The sequence below is a fragment of the Podarcis gaigeae genome (assembly GCF_964106915.1).
Source record: "Podarcis gaigeae genome assembly, chromosome: 1".
Taxonomy (NCBI): Eukaryota; Metazoa; Chordata; class Lepidosauria; order Squamata; family Lacertidae; genus Podarcis; species Podarcis gaigeae.
In genome coordinates, this window is record NC_139678.1 from 34,423,488 (window position 1) to 34,437,827 (window position 14,340).

Genomic DNA, 14,340 nt, shown 5'->3' on the forward strand with positions numbered 1-14,340 from the left:
AGCCCCCTCAATATTTATTCAATTTGGCACTCCTGCTGGAAAGCCAAGAAAAGTCCAGGAATCTAATCAGGCGTACAGCTGATGCTATAAGGAAGAGAGTGCCTGTGCCTGTGCAGAATGCAGTTCCATCTACTAGACTAGGGACACGATCAAGGTGAGCTCAGACCCTCCAAGTGTCCCTATTTTCCAGGGACAGTCCCGGATTTAAAGAAGGCGTCCTGGTTTGATCCTGGAATGCCCTGCATTTCCTTAGGACGCCCCTATTTTCACCGGGGAAATGTTGGTGGCATGTCTTAGCCTGATAACAGTCGCGCACCTTTCTTTTGAGAACCAGTGAGCCAGCCACCTATTTCCACTTCAGCAAAGTCACAGAGAAGAACCTAACAACCACCAAGCACTTCGTCCTTCGTAAGTCCTGCGTTTAAAGTGCACTTTCTGTCCTAACAAACACATGGGGAACGATTCGTTGCAGCAGCAGCGGTGACCCCATTATCTTGATTTCCAGAACGGGACAGGCCAGGACTGGAAAAGCGGAAAAAGTCAGCACCAAGCCCAGGTGAATGAATGGAGCCAGCAGAGCCGCGGCCAGCGCTTGCGAGCTTCCTTTGTGGCTCCCGCCCCTCGTTCCAAGCCGGAGAGAGGGCACGTAACAATCCCAGATCCCAGTCTCTCCCTGCACGTCCGGCACTGCCCGGGAGCTTTTTCGTGCGCTGCGTTGGATCCCGCGTGTTCCCAGCGCGTGTCCTCGAGGGACGGCTGGATGAGGCGGCGGCGGCGGCGAGAGAGAGAGAGAGAGAGGAAGCCAGGAGGGCGGGAAAGAGGGAGGCGCTGGGCGGGGGCGGAGGCGCCGCTCGCTCCCCGTGGTACGTGTGCACGCTCCCGAGCGGCATGTCCTCGCTTCTCGTATCCGGCGGCGTGTGGCGCGAGCATGGCATTTCCCGCGTGGAGCTCGGGCCCGGCCAGAAGCGGCATGCCGCCGCCGTGGTGAGGCGATGCCGCCCCGCCGGCCGGGAGCGGGACCTGGTCTTGCGCGCAAACCATGGCCTCCTCCGGCGGGGAAGCGGCCCAGCAGCAGCCCCCGGCGGCCGCCCAGCTCCGCGGAGACTCAGTAGAAAGCATGAGGAGAATTTTCATCCGCCACCCGCCCGGGAGCCGCCAGGAGGGGGGCGGAGAGGAGCAGCCTGCCGGGCCGGCCGCAGGCCCCCTCGGAGGCCTCCTGGGCCCCGCTGCGAGCCCGGCGGAGGCCCCGGGCGTCGAGGGCGCTTCGCCCTCCGCCGGCTCTCCGCCTGGCAGCAAAGCTCCTCTCCGGGAGCCCCGCAGAGATGCGCAGAGGCTAGTCTTGCGCTACGTGGTGCCTTGCATGAACGCCTATGGCTTGTGCATAGTCGACCACTTCCTGGGGCACAGGATGGCCGAGAAAATCTTCCAAGAGGTCCTGGCTTTGCACCTGAGTGACAAATTCCAGGACGGCGCCCTGGCGAGCCAGAAGGCGGGCGGCGGGCGAGCCATTCGCGGGGACAAGATTTTGTGGGTTGAGGGCAGTGAGCCGGGCTGTGAAAATATAGGCTTCCTCCTGAAAAGAATGGATAAGCTCATCATGTACGCAGATGGCAAGCTGGGGCGCTACAAAATTAGAGGAAGACACAAGGTTAGTAGTTTGCAAGCCCCGACCGAAGTTCACTCCGGGCTCCTTCGGAGTTTCTGATCTCCCTCTCTGCCATTTCATGTACTCTTCCGAGTCTTAACCACGCAATTCTTGGCCGCTCTGCTACCAGCTGCAAACTCGGGCTTGGCATTTGGTCCATCCGCTCAGATCCTAACCCTAGTTCGATCGCTTTGTGAAACAACTTTAAACCGTGTAGCGTTCACAGTCTGGCAGCCCATGTGGGATTTCCTATATTCACGAACTGGAGAGGTAGTAGCGGGTGATTGTGTATGGCGGGGGGTAACCTCACTACGCTTAAAGACACAGTTTCCTTTTCTTTTTTTTGCTTTTCCCGCCTTCATCAAAAGTTCCCTAGAGTTATTAACCAGGATTTGTGAGCTACAGTTTCAAGGAGAAGAAATTTTCTGAAACACTCGTGCGTGTATATATATATATATATATATATATCCCCGAACATCTTACTTTAACGGCTTTCTCTAAGGTTATACAGTACTGGTAATTTCTGAAACGATAGTTATCTTAGCAGGCTAGGAGAGTGGCATATTTTCCTAGCTTTTAGGAGAAGAGGAATGAGGTTTAGAATCCAGGTGGTGACAAGTCAGTGAGTGCTTTTTAAACACATCATCTGTAACGAGAGGCTTTTGAAAGCCGGGAACTGGTATTCCGCACGCATGATCTTGTTTGCAAAGCGAATTCCAGCTCTGCAATATGTTTTGTCAGCAGATGATCAGGTGTGAAAAGGGGGGAGGATGTCTTGTAGTGGGAGAGGGAGAGAAAGAAAAGAGGGAGATAAGCACTTGTAACCTCGCTCCCCATCCCTATAGCATTAAGTTGCCAAGAGAAACTCAACTGGCACTTAACGCCCTTATACCCCCCCCCCCCGTTTGTTTACATTGGCTTGTAGTATGTGACCGTAGTAGAAGTGTACATGCTGGGGGAGAATTCCTCAATGGCGGAGACCACACCCACTCCGAGTTGTAGGCGGCGCATGACGAACCATAAGCCGCGCCTCCTCCAGACACGCGGCTTTTCCTCTCCGCCCTCTCCGCCCTCTCCCTTGATTCCAGCCGTGAACCCTACGCGGGTTGGACGCTTCCGGCGAAGCCCCGCCCCGCCTCCCTCTTGATTGGCTGCCCTCACGTTCCACAGGGCTGCGGGTAGGCGCGGGGAGAGATTGTCCCCGGGACGGGGCTCCACCCACGTGGCGCTCGCCGCAGAAGTAGGAACACATTCTGCACGTAGCAGACGTATTAATCAGAGAGGGGCCATCTGCTGCCTCGGTGAAATAAATTGAAAGGAGTTTGCAGGACTCGGCACCAAAAAAAAAAAAAAAAAAAAAAAAAAAAAAATTAGGGGGAGTGATCACATCAGCAATTGCGGGGTGTTCACACACTGGTCACCCGGCCTTAAAACTGGTAGAAAAGAGCTGCTTCAGCTTTCTTTTCCAGAAACTGCCTCTCTGCCAAGGCGTTGATCCCCCCCCCCGGTATTGGGTGGAGGTCAGTCCGCGGAAGGCGTGCAGCCACCGTTCACTTCATTAGCAAGCCTTGTGTCGCCCAGGGGCTGGGAGAACCCGAGAAGGTGGCTGCTGACTGCGCTGAAGACAAAAGTACGACTTTAGCCAAACTTTTGGGCACGCCGGTTTCTCTGACTAGCCGGACACTGATTTGCTCTGCTCGCTTCTCCCAAGAGTTAGGCATCGCTGCTGGCGCGTGTGGCGGATTCAGTGTGTTAGAATCGCTGATAGAAACCAGGTCTCCTGGCGCGCGCTCCGCTGCTTGGCTTGCGGCTCTTGACTTTCTGCTACAAGGGGCGAAATCAGTCGGGTTCATTAAAATGCCACTGGGACATATCATGAGATTAGACCTAGAGAGAATTGCCTTGGACTACATAGTGCCTTGTTTGCATGACATTGGTTTTTGCTACCTGGACAATTTTTTGGGCGACTTGGTAGGAGACTGTGTCCTGGAACGTGTGAAGCAGATGCATTATAACGGGGAGCTGCAGGATGGCCAGCTAGCCGGCAAGCGCAAGGGCATCTCCAAAAGACACTTGAGGGGCGACCAGATAAAGTGGATCGCAGGCACTGAAGAGGGATGCGAGGCCATCAACTTTCTCTTGTCACTGATAGACAGACTGGTTATGTACTGTGGAAGTAGACTTGGCAAATACTATGTGAAAGAGAGGTCCAAGGTAAGAAATTCAAATGGGGGAAATTCAAATAGCTACTAACACTTCTGATGTAATGGGGACTTTTAATTTAGGAACCATTCTTGAATGTTTGGATTGTAAGGGGGTTAATATCCTTATTTGCTTTCATGCTGATTCTGGGCTTAATTTTTCCATCATAAACTGCAAAACGCAGGTAAGCTATACCTGGGATGGTTTTTATGATCCTCCACCCCAAGTTAAAATCCTTAAAAAGTTTATTGTGAATATGCTCCTTTGGAATCAACTGGATTTACTTACTGGTTTAAGAATTTTTCACTTTTTCAGTGAATGGCTATAATTCACACTGGGGCAGCCAATTTGGTTTAAGTGAGATTATAACAGTGTAACCGGCCCTCTTGTCTCCTAGATGTGGAAATGCAGGGTGTTGCATTTGTGAGGAATTTGTTTTTTAAAAAATATTACTAATAAGAATTGCAATATAGCATTGATTATACACCTGTAGAAGAGTTTCCTAGAACTACATTGGCAGTTCAAAATGATTTTGAATGGTGCCAAAAGTTTGTATAAGTCCATTGCCTAATTAGATTATCCTTGCTTTCCTGTCACTTTCCACTAAACTCCAGGTTGGGTTCTTGTGGTGGTCATATGCTGAGTGCTTGTCAGGCTCCTGAGCAGCTTAGCTTGTCTTTAGAAAGGTAATAAAGTTAATCCCTAATTTATGCACATATGTACCAGCAGAGGACACTGCACAGCTGAGTAAATAAACAAAATCCACAGCAATTAATAAATTAATTTATACTGAAAAGTGACCGAAGTGTGGGCCCATGCATAAACTCCTTTTGATTTGCATTGATCAAACTGATTGCACAGCTTCAACCTTCTGTTAGCAATCAGTTTCATACAATTTAAGCCTTTGCATGTCAGAAGTAAATCCTATTGAGCTCAGTGGAATTTCAACTTACACCCTGATTAGTGGAGTTAGGATTGCAGCTGTGGAATGCGAAACATATCTGGAAGTGACAACAAAAATCCTGATTAATGGCCATGAGAGGACGTTCTGTAACAGTAGTTAGATTGGTTTCCTTCTTCCTTAGTTTCAGACTTCATTGAAAGCACCAGATAAATTATTTCATTGCTTTTGCTTCATTCCCTACCACTCAAGAGGTAAAGAAGTAAAATAATGTCATGCAGATGTTCAGTTGAACGAAAGCAGTTTTGACAAAAGCCAGCACATTAGCTAGTTTTTGAAAAGTTATTCGGGACTTTCTTCCTCACTTCTGTGTTGCTTATTATTCCAACATCCTTCATGCTAATGAATGGATAGTTTTACAGTGGTCCCTCGCAAGATGAAAATAATTCGTTCTGCGAGTCTTTTCGTCTTGCAATGTTTTTCATCTTGCGAAGCATGGTCCGTCGCAACTGCGCCTCTTCAAGCGGCTTTAGGAAAAAAGCGAACAAACTCGCAAGACGTTTTCGTCTTGCGAAGCAAGCCCATAGGGAAATTCGTCTTGCGAAGCGACGCAAAAACCCTTTCGTCTTGCGGGTTTTTCGTTTTGCGAGGCATTCGTCTTGCGGGGCACCACTGTACCAGAACTCAACTTTAGGTAGTGACTAAGCCTACAGAAGTGTATCTGTAACTGCTATAGGTTTAATTATTTACGGTGCAATCCTATGCCTGTCAGAAGTAAGTCTCATTGATTCAAATGAGGCATACTCCCAGGTAAGTGGGTATGGGATTAAAGTCTTTGGGTTGTGTGCAACTAACTTTGAATTAGAGTAGACCCAGTGATCCATTGCTGTTAACATCAGTGGGTCTACTCTGAGTCAAAGTTGACTACAACCCCATGAATCACAAATAGGACTTGCAACAAAATATTGCAGTGTGGACTGGGTGTATTCAGAGTTCCAGACAACAATGGCCTTTTGCAAGACACTTCAATTGCCCTGGTTTTGTCTTCCCAGTCAGCCAGTGTACTATGGCTACAGAGCATGCTCAGTGAGCTGGTTGGTGGTTTCCCCTCTTCTTACTTTTTTGGGGTGATATTTTATATTTTGTGTTTCAGCAAACCTTGGGACTCTGCTGAACCTCTTATGTATTGATGCATTTTGGCTACAGTCTAATGAGTTTGCTATTAGCATATAGAATTCTTAGATTTCCTTATGTTTACCACAGAAGTAGAACTTAAACTGAGTTAAAAGTGATCAACCATCACTCTGACTGCTAGTAAGCGTAGCCACAATCTGTGTACAGTTTTAGCTATCTACATAAAGCTGTCTTAAGGTGGTGATTGTAAGCATGCTTACTAGGGAATAAATCCCGGCTGAATTAAATAGGTCTTGTAAGCAAAGATGCTTAGAACCGTGGAGCACAGGAGATGGAACATCACGGGGGAATGAATATGGAAGAGAAATCATAACACACATTGCAGCCATGGGAAGTTATATACTGTATTCATGTTAGAAGCCGATTTAAGCCTCAGTCTTGAAAATAATCTCTGGCCACAATGATTCACACACTTACCTGGAGACAAGTCCCATTGAACTCAGTTGGACCACTTCTGAGAAGATGTGCATAGGATGGCACTGTAAGTTTATTTACTTGCTTGTATTTATATTCCACCACCTTCTCCAAGGAGCTCATGTTGACACACATGGTCCAACCCCTCCTCCTCTAATCCTTGCCAGATCCATGTGAGGTGGGTTAGGCTGAGAGGCAGTGACTGGCCCAAGGTCACCCAGTGAGCTGCATGGCCAAGTGGGAATTTGAACCCTGGTCTCCCGGGTCTTAGCTTGACACTCTAACCACTATAACACACAGGCTCTCAGTTTAAGATTGTTGCTTTAGGCTGTAAGCTGATAACATACTTAGGTATAAGTCCCATTGAACTCAAATGAGGAAGGGCTATAGCTGTACCTAGGGGTTGATGAAACCCCTGCAGGGTCACAGACCCCAGTGTGTGTGTACATGTACATACAATATTCAACTGTCTGGTGTTTGAGTCCTACCACACCACCTGGAGTGGGACGCGGGTGGCACTGTGGGTTAAACCACAGAGCCTAGGACTTGCCTATCAGAAGGTTGGCGGTTCGAATCCCCACAACGGGGTGAGCTCCCGTGGCTCGGTCCCTGCTCCTGCCAACCTAGCATTTTGAAAGCACAGCGAAGTGCAAGTAGATAAATAGGTACCGCCCCAGCGGGAAGGTAAACGGTGTTTCCGTGCGCTGCTCTGGTTCGCCAGAAGTGGCTTAGTCATGCTGGCCACATGACCCGCAAGCTGTACACCGGCTCCCTTGGCCAATAAAGTGAGATGAGCGCTGCAACCCCAGAATTGTCCACGACTGGACCTAATGGTCAGGGGTCCCTTTACCTTTACACCACCTGGAGTGCCCCTCCCCAGCTCAGCACCTTCTTTTCCTGCAGAAGAAATCTGCCGGGATCTCCAGGGATCTCCAGCATAAAAAGCCGGGATCTCCAGGATCTCCAGCATAAAAAACTGCTGCTGCAGGAGGGACAGAATAATGCTAATATAGTCTTTGTTGCCTTTCCGAAGTTTTCTCACATCAACTTGGTTTATAAAGTCTGGACTGACTCTTCTTCTGTATAGGGAGCAGTGCAAGCCTAGTCGTACCTACTCTGAAGTATGTCCCACTTGGAATATAGGAAGTGGCCTTATACCTCGGCCCATCTAGCTCACTATTATTTGACTAACAACAGCTCTCAAAGATTTCAGGCAGGAGTCTCCCCCAGCACTACCTGAAGATGTAGACGTATGCATTAGTTTTCAGTAAGGTTGATGTCCCAGTTGCATTATGCGTCCGCATTTTGCATGTCACACAAAGTCTTAGTAGAAGTGAAGAGGAAATCCCAGTCTGGTTGAAGGGAAGTCCTCTTGGCTGCTTGAAATCTTGACAAATCAAAGTGAGGTGTTTATATAAAACTAGGACTAGCAACTAATCCTTATGGTAAATGTCTGCTACTCCCAAGTATTCAGGCCAAAGAAATATTTACATGCAGGCATTATTTCAGTCAGTAATTACATATGAAAGGCAGACAGCTTGAAACATTGTGCTGCTAAAAGTAAACACAACTGTAGTTCAGGGCTGCAGCTAAAATGCACAGTACCTCACAAGGTGGTAATTTCCACAAGCAGACTGTCTAAAGTAGAATTTAGCATGAGTGTGAATGTTTAATCTCCTGTTCTCACCAGTGACACAGTGGTCCTGCCTTCCAATGTGTGCTCCATGCTATCTATATCACAGTTAGGTTTTCCTTCCCACCCCCTCCCCGGCACTATCATGCAATTTGTCGTTGTTACTTTGAACTTTCAAAAACTCTGGACAGTAATCCAAACCAGGCTTGGGTACTCCTCCCTGTCTCTCCCCGTTCCTTCTCATGCTCTCATTCTCTATCTATCTATCTATCTATCTATCATCTATCTATCTAATTTCTATGCCACTCTTCATCCAGGGAACACTGGGCAGTTTACAATATTAAAAACTCAAAAATACATAACATAGTAACAAAAAACAATAACACACACACGTTTAAAGGGTCATAGATGGTTTAATGCAGGCATAGGCAAATATATTTTGGGACTACAACTCCCATCATCCCAAGCTAACAGGACCAGTTATCAGGGATGATGGGAATTGTAGTCTCAAAACATCTGGAGAGCCGAGTTTGCCTATGCCTGGTTTAATTATATGAAGAAGGGCTTCAGATGATGATTGCAGGGTCTGGGTCAGTTCATATTGGTTACTCTAACCATAGTTTGCCATGATATTCATATTGGAGAAATGATGGTTTATGTATTGTTTTATTTATCTATGACATTTAGAGTATGATCTTTGCCGAATGGCCGCAGGGTGAAAATATTTAACATCATTAAAACACAATACAACAATAAAAAATCCACAGCTACTGCAAAAGTCTTTGGTTGTCATCAGAGTGTCAATAGTATTGGTGTCGATACTAAGCACCAAACTATGATTTGAAGTCATGGTTTGAAGCAGGTTTGCAAACCATGGTTTGTCGGTTGATGCCATAGCTAAACATACTTGCCATAACTCAATGGTGGAGCACCTGCTTTGCATGCAGAAGGTCCCAGGTTGTGTCTCTGGTTAAAGGTTTTCAGGTTGCAGGGCTGGGGAAGATCCCAAAGAGCTGCTGCTAGGCAAAGTAAACAATATTGAGCTTGATGAGCCAGTGCTCTGAATCAGTACATGTCACTTTTATGTGTTATGTGTCCTTTATCCCATCATTACCATCAGTTTCCGTGGAGCTGCTTTGGAAAACTTGTTGGTTGATTCATGGTGGTTTATGTTCATTTCCACAAGTGTGTCTAAGGCTTGACCTGATAAGAAAACAATCATATTCAAGACTGTAGCTTACTCCTTATCATTGTTGAGTATTGGGAGCTTCGCTTTGGTGAGCTATATCTATGCCTTTTCTAATTCTCAAGGCTTACTAACCCATTTTACAAACCTTTCCATTGCTCTTTTGGCATATTACAGCAGGAAAAACCTCACTGCACCTGAGGTACTGCAACGGTCTTTGACACTGTACTGTGCAGCTGTTGCAGTACCCCAGCACATGTGTGTGTAGGTCCAGAGGTTGTCTCCAGTGATGTTTCTCCATTGACAGAAGGCACTTTGATCCAGCAGAGGCTTCCTTCAGCTGCAGGAGGAGGCTGGTGATTTTCTCTAATTCCCCTGCCTCTGTTCCAAAAACATGGGATGCTTCAGAACAGCATGGGAGGTGGTGCTAGGGATTGTAGGGGAGCAGGGAATTGGCAAAAGTCACCTCTTTCTCTGTTCCACAGACAGAGAAGTCTTCACTAGTGTGAGGGGCAGCATTGAATGCATACCTTGGAAATAGGCACTTAAGCACTTGTTTATTGCAAGTTTTTATGTACTGCCTTTCACTATAAACATCCAAAGCATAGGAAGTCCTAGAGCTAAATAATCAGTGCATATTTCTGTGGACATAAAGATATTTTGTTCAAAATCCGAGGTCAAAGCTTTCTCTAAATGGAAAGCACTTCCACCAAAATGAGATAACGAGGATATAAAAAGGAAGAAAGTTTCCTCCCCAGAGAATATTGAGCAGCAGTTTGTCTTCGTGCAAAAAAGCCACAGATATTTACTCAAAAACAGAGTGAGTTTGTTGGCACAGAGACAAAAAAAAGAAAAGTGTGGGGGCTGGCATGACTAAAAAGCAGGGTGTAAACTGTTGCTAAGACCATTGATTTAATCACTTTGTATGTATTGTGCGGGACGCAGGTGGCGCTGTGGGTTAAAGCCTCAGCGCTTAGGACTTGCCGATCGAAAGTTCGGCGGTTCGAATCCCTGCGGCAGGGTGCGCTCCCGCTGCTCGGTCCCAGCGCCTGCCAACCTAGCAGTTCGAAAGCACCTCCGGGTGCAAGTAGATAAATAGGGACCGCTTTCTAGCGGGAAGGTAAACGACGTTTCCGTGTGCGGCTCTGGCTCGCCAGAGCAGCGATGTCACGCTGGCCACGTGACCCGGAAGTGTCTCTGGACAGCGCTGGCCCCTGGCCTCTTAAGTGAGATGGGCGCACAACCCCAGAGTCTGTCAAGACTGGCCCGTACGGGCAGGGGTACCTTTACCTTTTTATGTATTGTGCTCATTTTTAATCTAGGTATTTTTACCTTAGGACAGAATGTGACTTTACAATTTTTGTATACATTTTTAATATGTTTATTTCTATCATTTTGTTCCCTGCTTGGGGGTTGAACTTATTCAATGAAGAGCAGGCTATGAATACTGTCCAGTAAATAAATAAAGGTGATTGTCTCAAACAAGCAATCCTTCAGTGCATATCTGATGGGGTACTGGCTGCTTCAGATGCCCTGCCGAACATATGAATGAATTCTCAAGCGACACCTGTGTTACAAAGGCCTGCTTTGTTGACAGTGCAGATGGACTTGAGGTGAGCATGATGCACACATTCTTGTTCAGATCTGTATCAGCATGTACCTGAAATGACTCTGGCATGTGAGAAACAATTAAGTCCTGAAAGATCCCATAGCCTCTTTGTGGTAGTCTACTTCTAGTACTGCTCTTAATATTGTCTTGAAATGATTCCTCTGCTATCAAGGTACAGGAAAAGTAATGAATATGCACAGGGCTGGATCTGAGAAACCTGGCTGCCTAGCATCACATGAGGAAGCAGCACAGCCTCTGCACAGCTAAGCTGGAAGATTGGAGGGGAGGCAAAACCTTGCTCCATACTATACTGCAGTAATTTTGTCTGCCTGCACTTTCAGCTGGTAGAGTAGGAAGGTCCACAGTGGAGAAGTGATGCTGGCCTCAAACCATGGAGGTGATTTAATTTAGTCAGAGGAGGATCTGCCCCATCACATTGTGGGTTTAGACTGCTGTTAGTTGCACTTGGGTCCCATTGAAATCAGTGATGCTTCACTTGCACATGACTAACTTTTCACATTTGATGGTATCTAAGTGCGACTAAAGTGCATCTAAAGCTATGGTTTTCCCAGTAGTGATGTATGGAAGTGATGTATGGAAGAGAGCTGGACCATAAAGAGGGCTGATCGCCAAAGAATTGATGCTTTTGAATTATGGTGCTGGAGGAGACTCTTGAGAGTCCCATGGATTGCAAGAAGATCAAACCTATCCATTCTGAAGGAAATCAGCCCTGAGTGCTCACTGGAAGGACAGATCGTGAAGCTGAAGCTCCAATACTTTGGCCACTTCATGAGAAGAGAAGACTCTCTGGAAAAGACCCTGATGTTGGGGAAGATTGAGGGCACAAGGATAAGGGGACGACAGAGAACGAGATAGTTGGACAGTGTTCTTGAAGCTACCAGCATGAGTTTGACCAAACTGCGGGAGGCAGTGGAAGACAGGAGTGCCTGGCGTTCTCTGGTCCATGGGGTCACGAAGAGTCGGACACGACTAAATGACTAAACAACAGCAAGTGTGACTAGCTTAGCCTGGTTCCAATACATAATGACTCTGTCTCACTGTTGCAGCTGTATTTATCTCAGTTAAGGAAGTCAGGAACTATTATTACTATACATCAAGTCACATAAAAAACATGAGTTCCAGAAGTGCAAACTTATTCCTGTTCTGGGCCTGAAGCATAAGAAGCAGCATGATTTATTACTGGGTTGTTGAAGAGCACCGCCTTTGGAACTTTAATTGTTTATTATGGGTTACAAAGGATTTTGATGATACTTGCATAGCAGCATGCTTTGCAATTAGTTTACAATGGAACGTCTGATGAAGACTGCCATCCTGGAGAAATATGCATAATTTGTCTTTCTTTTTTTCTAATGAAATGCACATGTTCTGGCATAATGGCTGGGCTCAAATCTGTCCTCCTGGCTAACTGTCAGCATGCCCAGTGTTCATCAGACTGAGTCGAGAGCCACTGGAATTGTAAATACAACAGACAAGTCATTTTATGATATCGGACAGAGGAATTCAGCTTTGGCAGAGATCCTGGAGCAGTTGCCATAGCTGTGTCTCAGAGCTGATCTTTAGATCTATGTTTATCAAGCAAGATTAGTTAGCCTGGTTGATTATATACAGGAATAGGGTTTTTGTCGTCTTCTTCTCCTTCTTCTTCTCCAAATATTTGAGGCATTAAAACTCTTGAGACTCTTAATCTCAGGGCTGTGGGTTTGAGCCCCACAGTGGGCAAAAGATTCCTGCATTGCAGGGGGTTGGGCTAGATGACCTTCATGGTCCCTTCAAATTCTACAATTCTATGATTCTAAGGGTAGCAGGAAAATATGTGCAAATCCACTTCGATGTACCCAGACTTGATTTCTGTAGGAGGCAAGGACTAAAAGGACTAAGCCACAGGTGTCACAGAAAAGACAAGTTTTGAAGAGAAAGAGTGAGGTTGATTTTATACCAGGCTTCCTCAACCTCGGCCCTCCAGATGTTTTGAGACTACAATCCCATCATCCCTGACCACTGGTCCTGCTAGCTAGGGATCATGGGAGTTGTAGGCCAAAAATATCTGGAGGGCCGAGGTTGAGGAAGCCTGTTCTATATTCATGACCTAGGAGTGAAATTTCCATCATAAGAATGAGTCTTGGACAAATGTGCTCCTCTCAGCTTGGCCTTTCTCACAGGTTATTGTGGAAGATGTATTCAATTGTAAATGTACAAGGATCTGTACATTTGCAATAGAAACGATGAATGGATATAATCCACATACGTAGTCTGTATACTAATTTTAAGGATAATTTGTTCTCTTTAAATTTTGTTCCATGGGCACAGAACTACTTGGAGGGCACACAGTGAAGTTGTTGTTGTTTATTAGTTAGTATCCAAACAATCAGATTTGGTTAATAAAGAATGCTGTTCCAGAAACATTTGTGTGAACCATGATGGTACATGAGCCTGTCACCCACTTAATGTAAATGAATAAGGGCAGAGGTGTAGAAGAATCTACATTGCCCAAATATAACCATCTAATTTCAGGGTGTGGCTTCCCAACTTGCTCCATGCCCACCAAAATGTTCCTTGAGGATAACTAAGTCACGAAGAGTTGGACACGACTAAACGTCTTGAGGATAACTAAGTCACGAAGAGTCGGACACGACTAAACAATTAAACAACAAGAAGTCACCAATTGTCTTAGCATTCTTGGTACCTACTCCCACCAAACCATGCATGGACCTTTTATTACCATTCCATCTTATTCTACTCAAAAACATATGTCCCCCCTCCACTCTGATACAGGATATGGAGCAGTTTAAACATACTCACTGCTCTTTCTTTCTGTTCCTATTGGGTCCAAGCTATAGGTTGCCTAGGTTGCTTCAGCTGAAGCATGAAGTCACTGGACTATTTCTATCTGCTTCACTGCTTTGTTTTAAAATCAGGTTGTTAATCAGGTCCCCTAATCGGTCACATTGTCATTGACGTTGCCAAGTCTTCTTTTCTGCTTCCTGTAAAAAGGTATTGTGTAAATTGCTTAAACTGTATGTGACCTTTTCCTGTGAGCTAAACAGAGAATATGCCTTTTGCTCTTAGTCATCATAGACTCCTGAATACTTGCAGGAACTGAATTTTCATATGTCCAGGAGAACTTCATTATGAAAATATAATGATAGTATGTTTCTAAATCCACAAGGAAATGCAAATGCAAGGGGGTAGATGTGCAGGGCAGAATTTTCAGGGTGAGTGCATCTGCATTTCTTCCTTCACTCCCTTTCGCCAAGCCATTCCCTTAGCCATGGTCTTGGTAGTCTCGTTTCTAGTTTTGGAGCTCAGCTGGTGGGGGGATAGTTCTTCCAAGATCTGTGTTTGATACACCACACAGCCCTTCCCAACAGTCATTGGCGGAAGGAGGGTGTGGACTCTCATTCACTGGAGGTTTTCAAGCAGAGGTTGGATGGCCAGTTTCCGAGTGCACAGAGTAGCACAACTTACATGTTAGTAGAATATGATTGCCATGCACTTTTAGCCTCAACTATGACATTGCTCCTATCTGTGTCACGCA

General features: G+C 46.1%; 1 protein-coding gene across 2 annotated transcripts in view; it reads left to right on the plus strand.

Moving 5' to 3' along the window:
- Positions 1-939: 939 nt before the first annotated feature.
- Positions 940-14,340, plus strand: part of EGLN3 (egl-9 family hypoxia inducible factor 3) — a 39,312-nt gene continuing 25,911 nt past the window's right edge. The window contains exon 1 of one of the 2 annotated variants that reach the window (XM_083741694.1): positions 940-1,648. In XM_083741694.1, the coding sequence (XP_083597820.1) occupies positions 1,040-1,648 (609 nt within the window). In that variant the 5' untranslated portion in view covers positions 940-1,039. Of the gene's footprint in view, positions 1,649-1,740; positions 3,860-14,340 lie in introns of those variants that run through there. The other variant, XM_083741695.1, reaches the window with a different exon arrangement.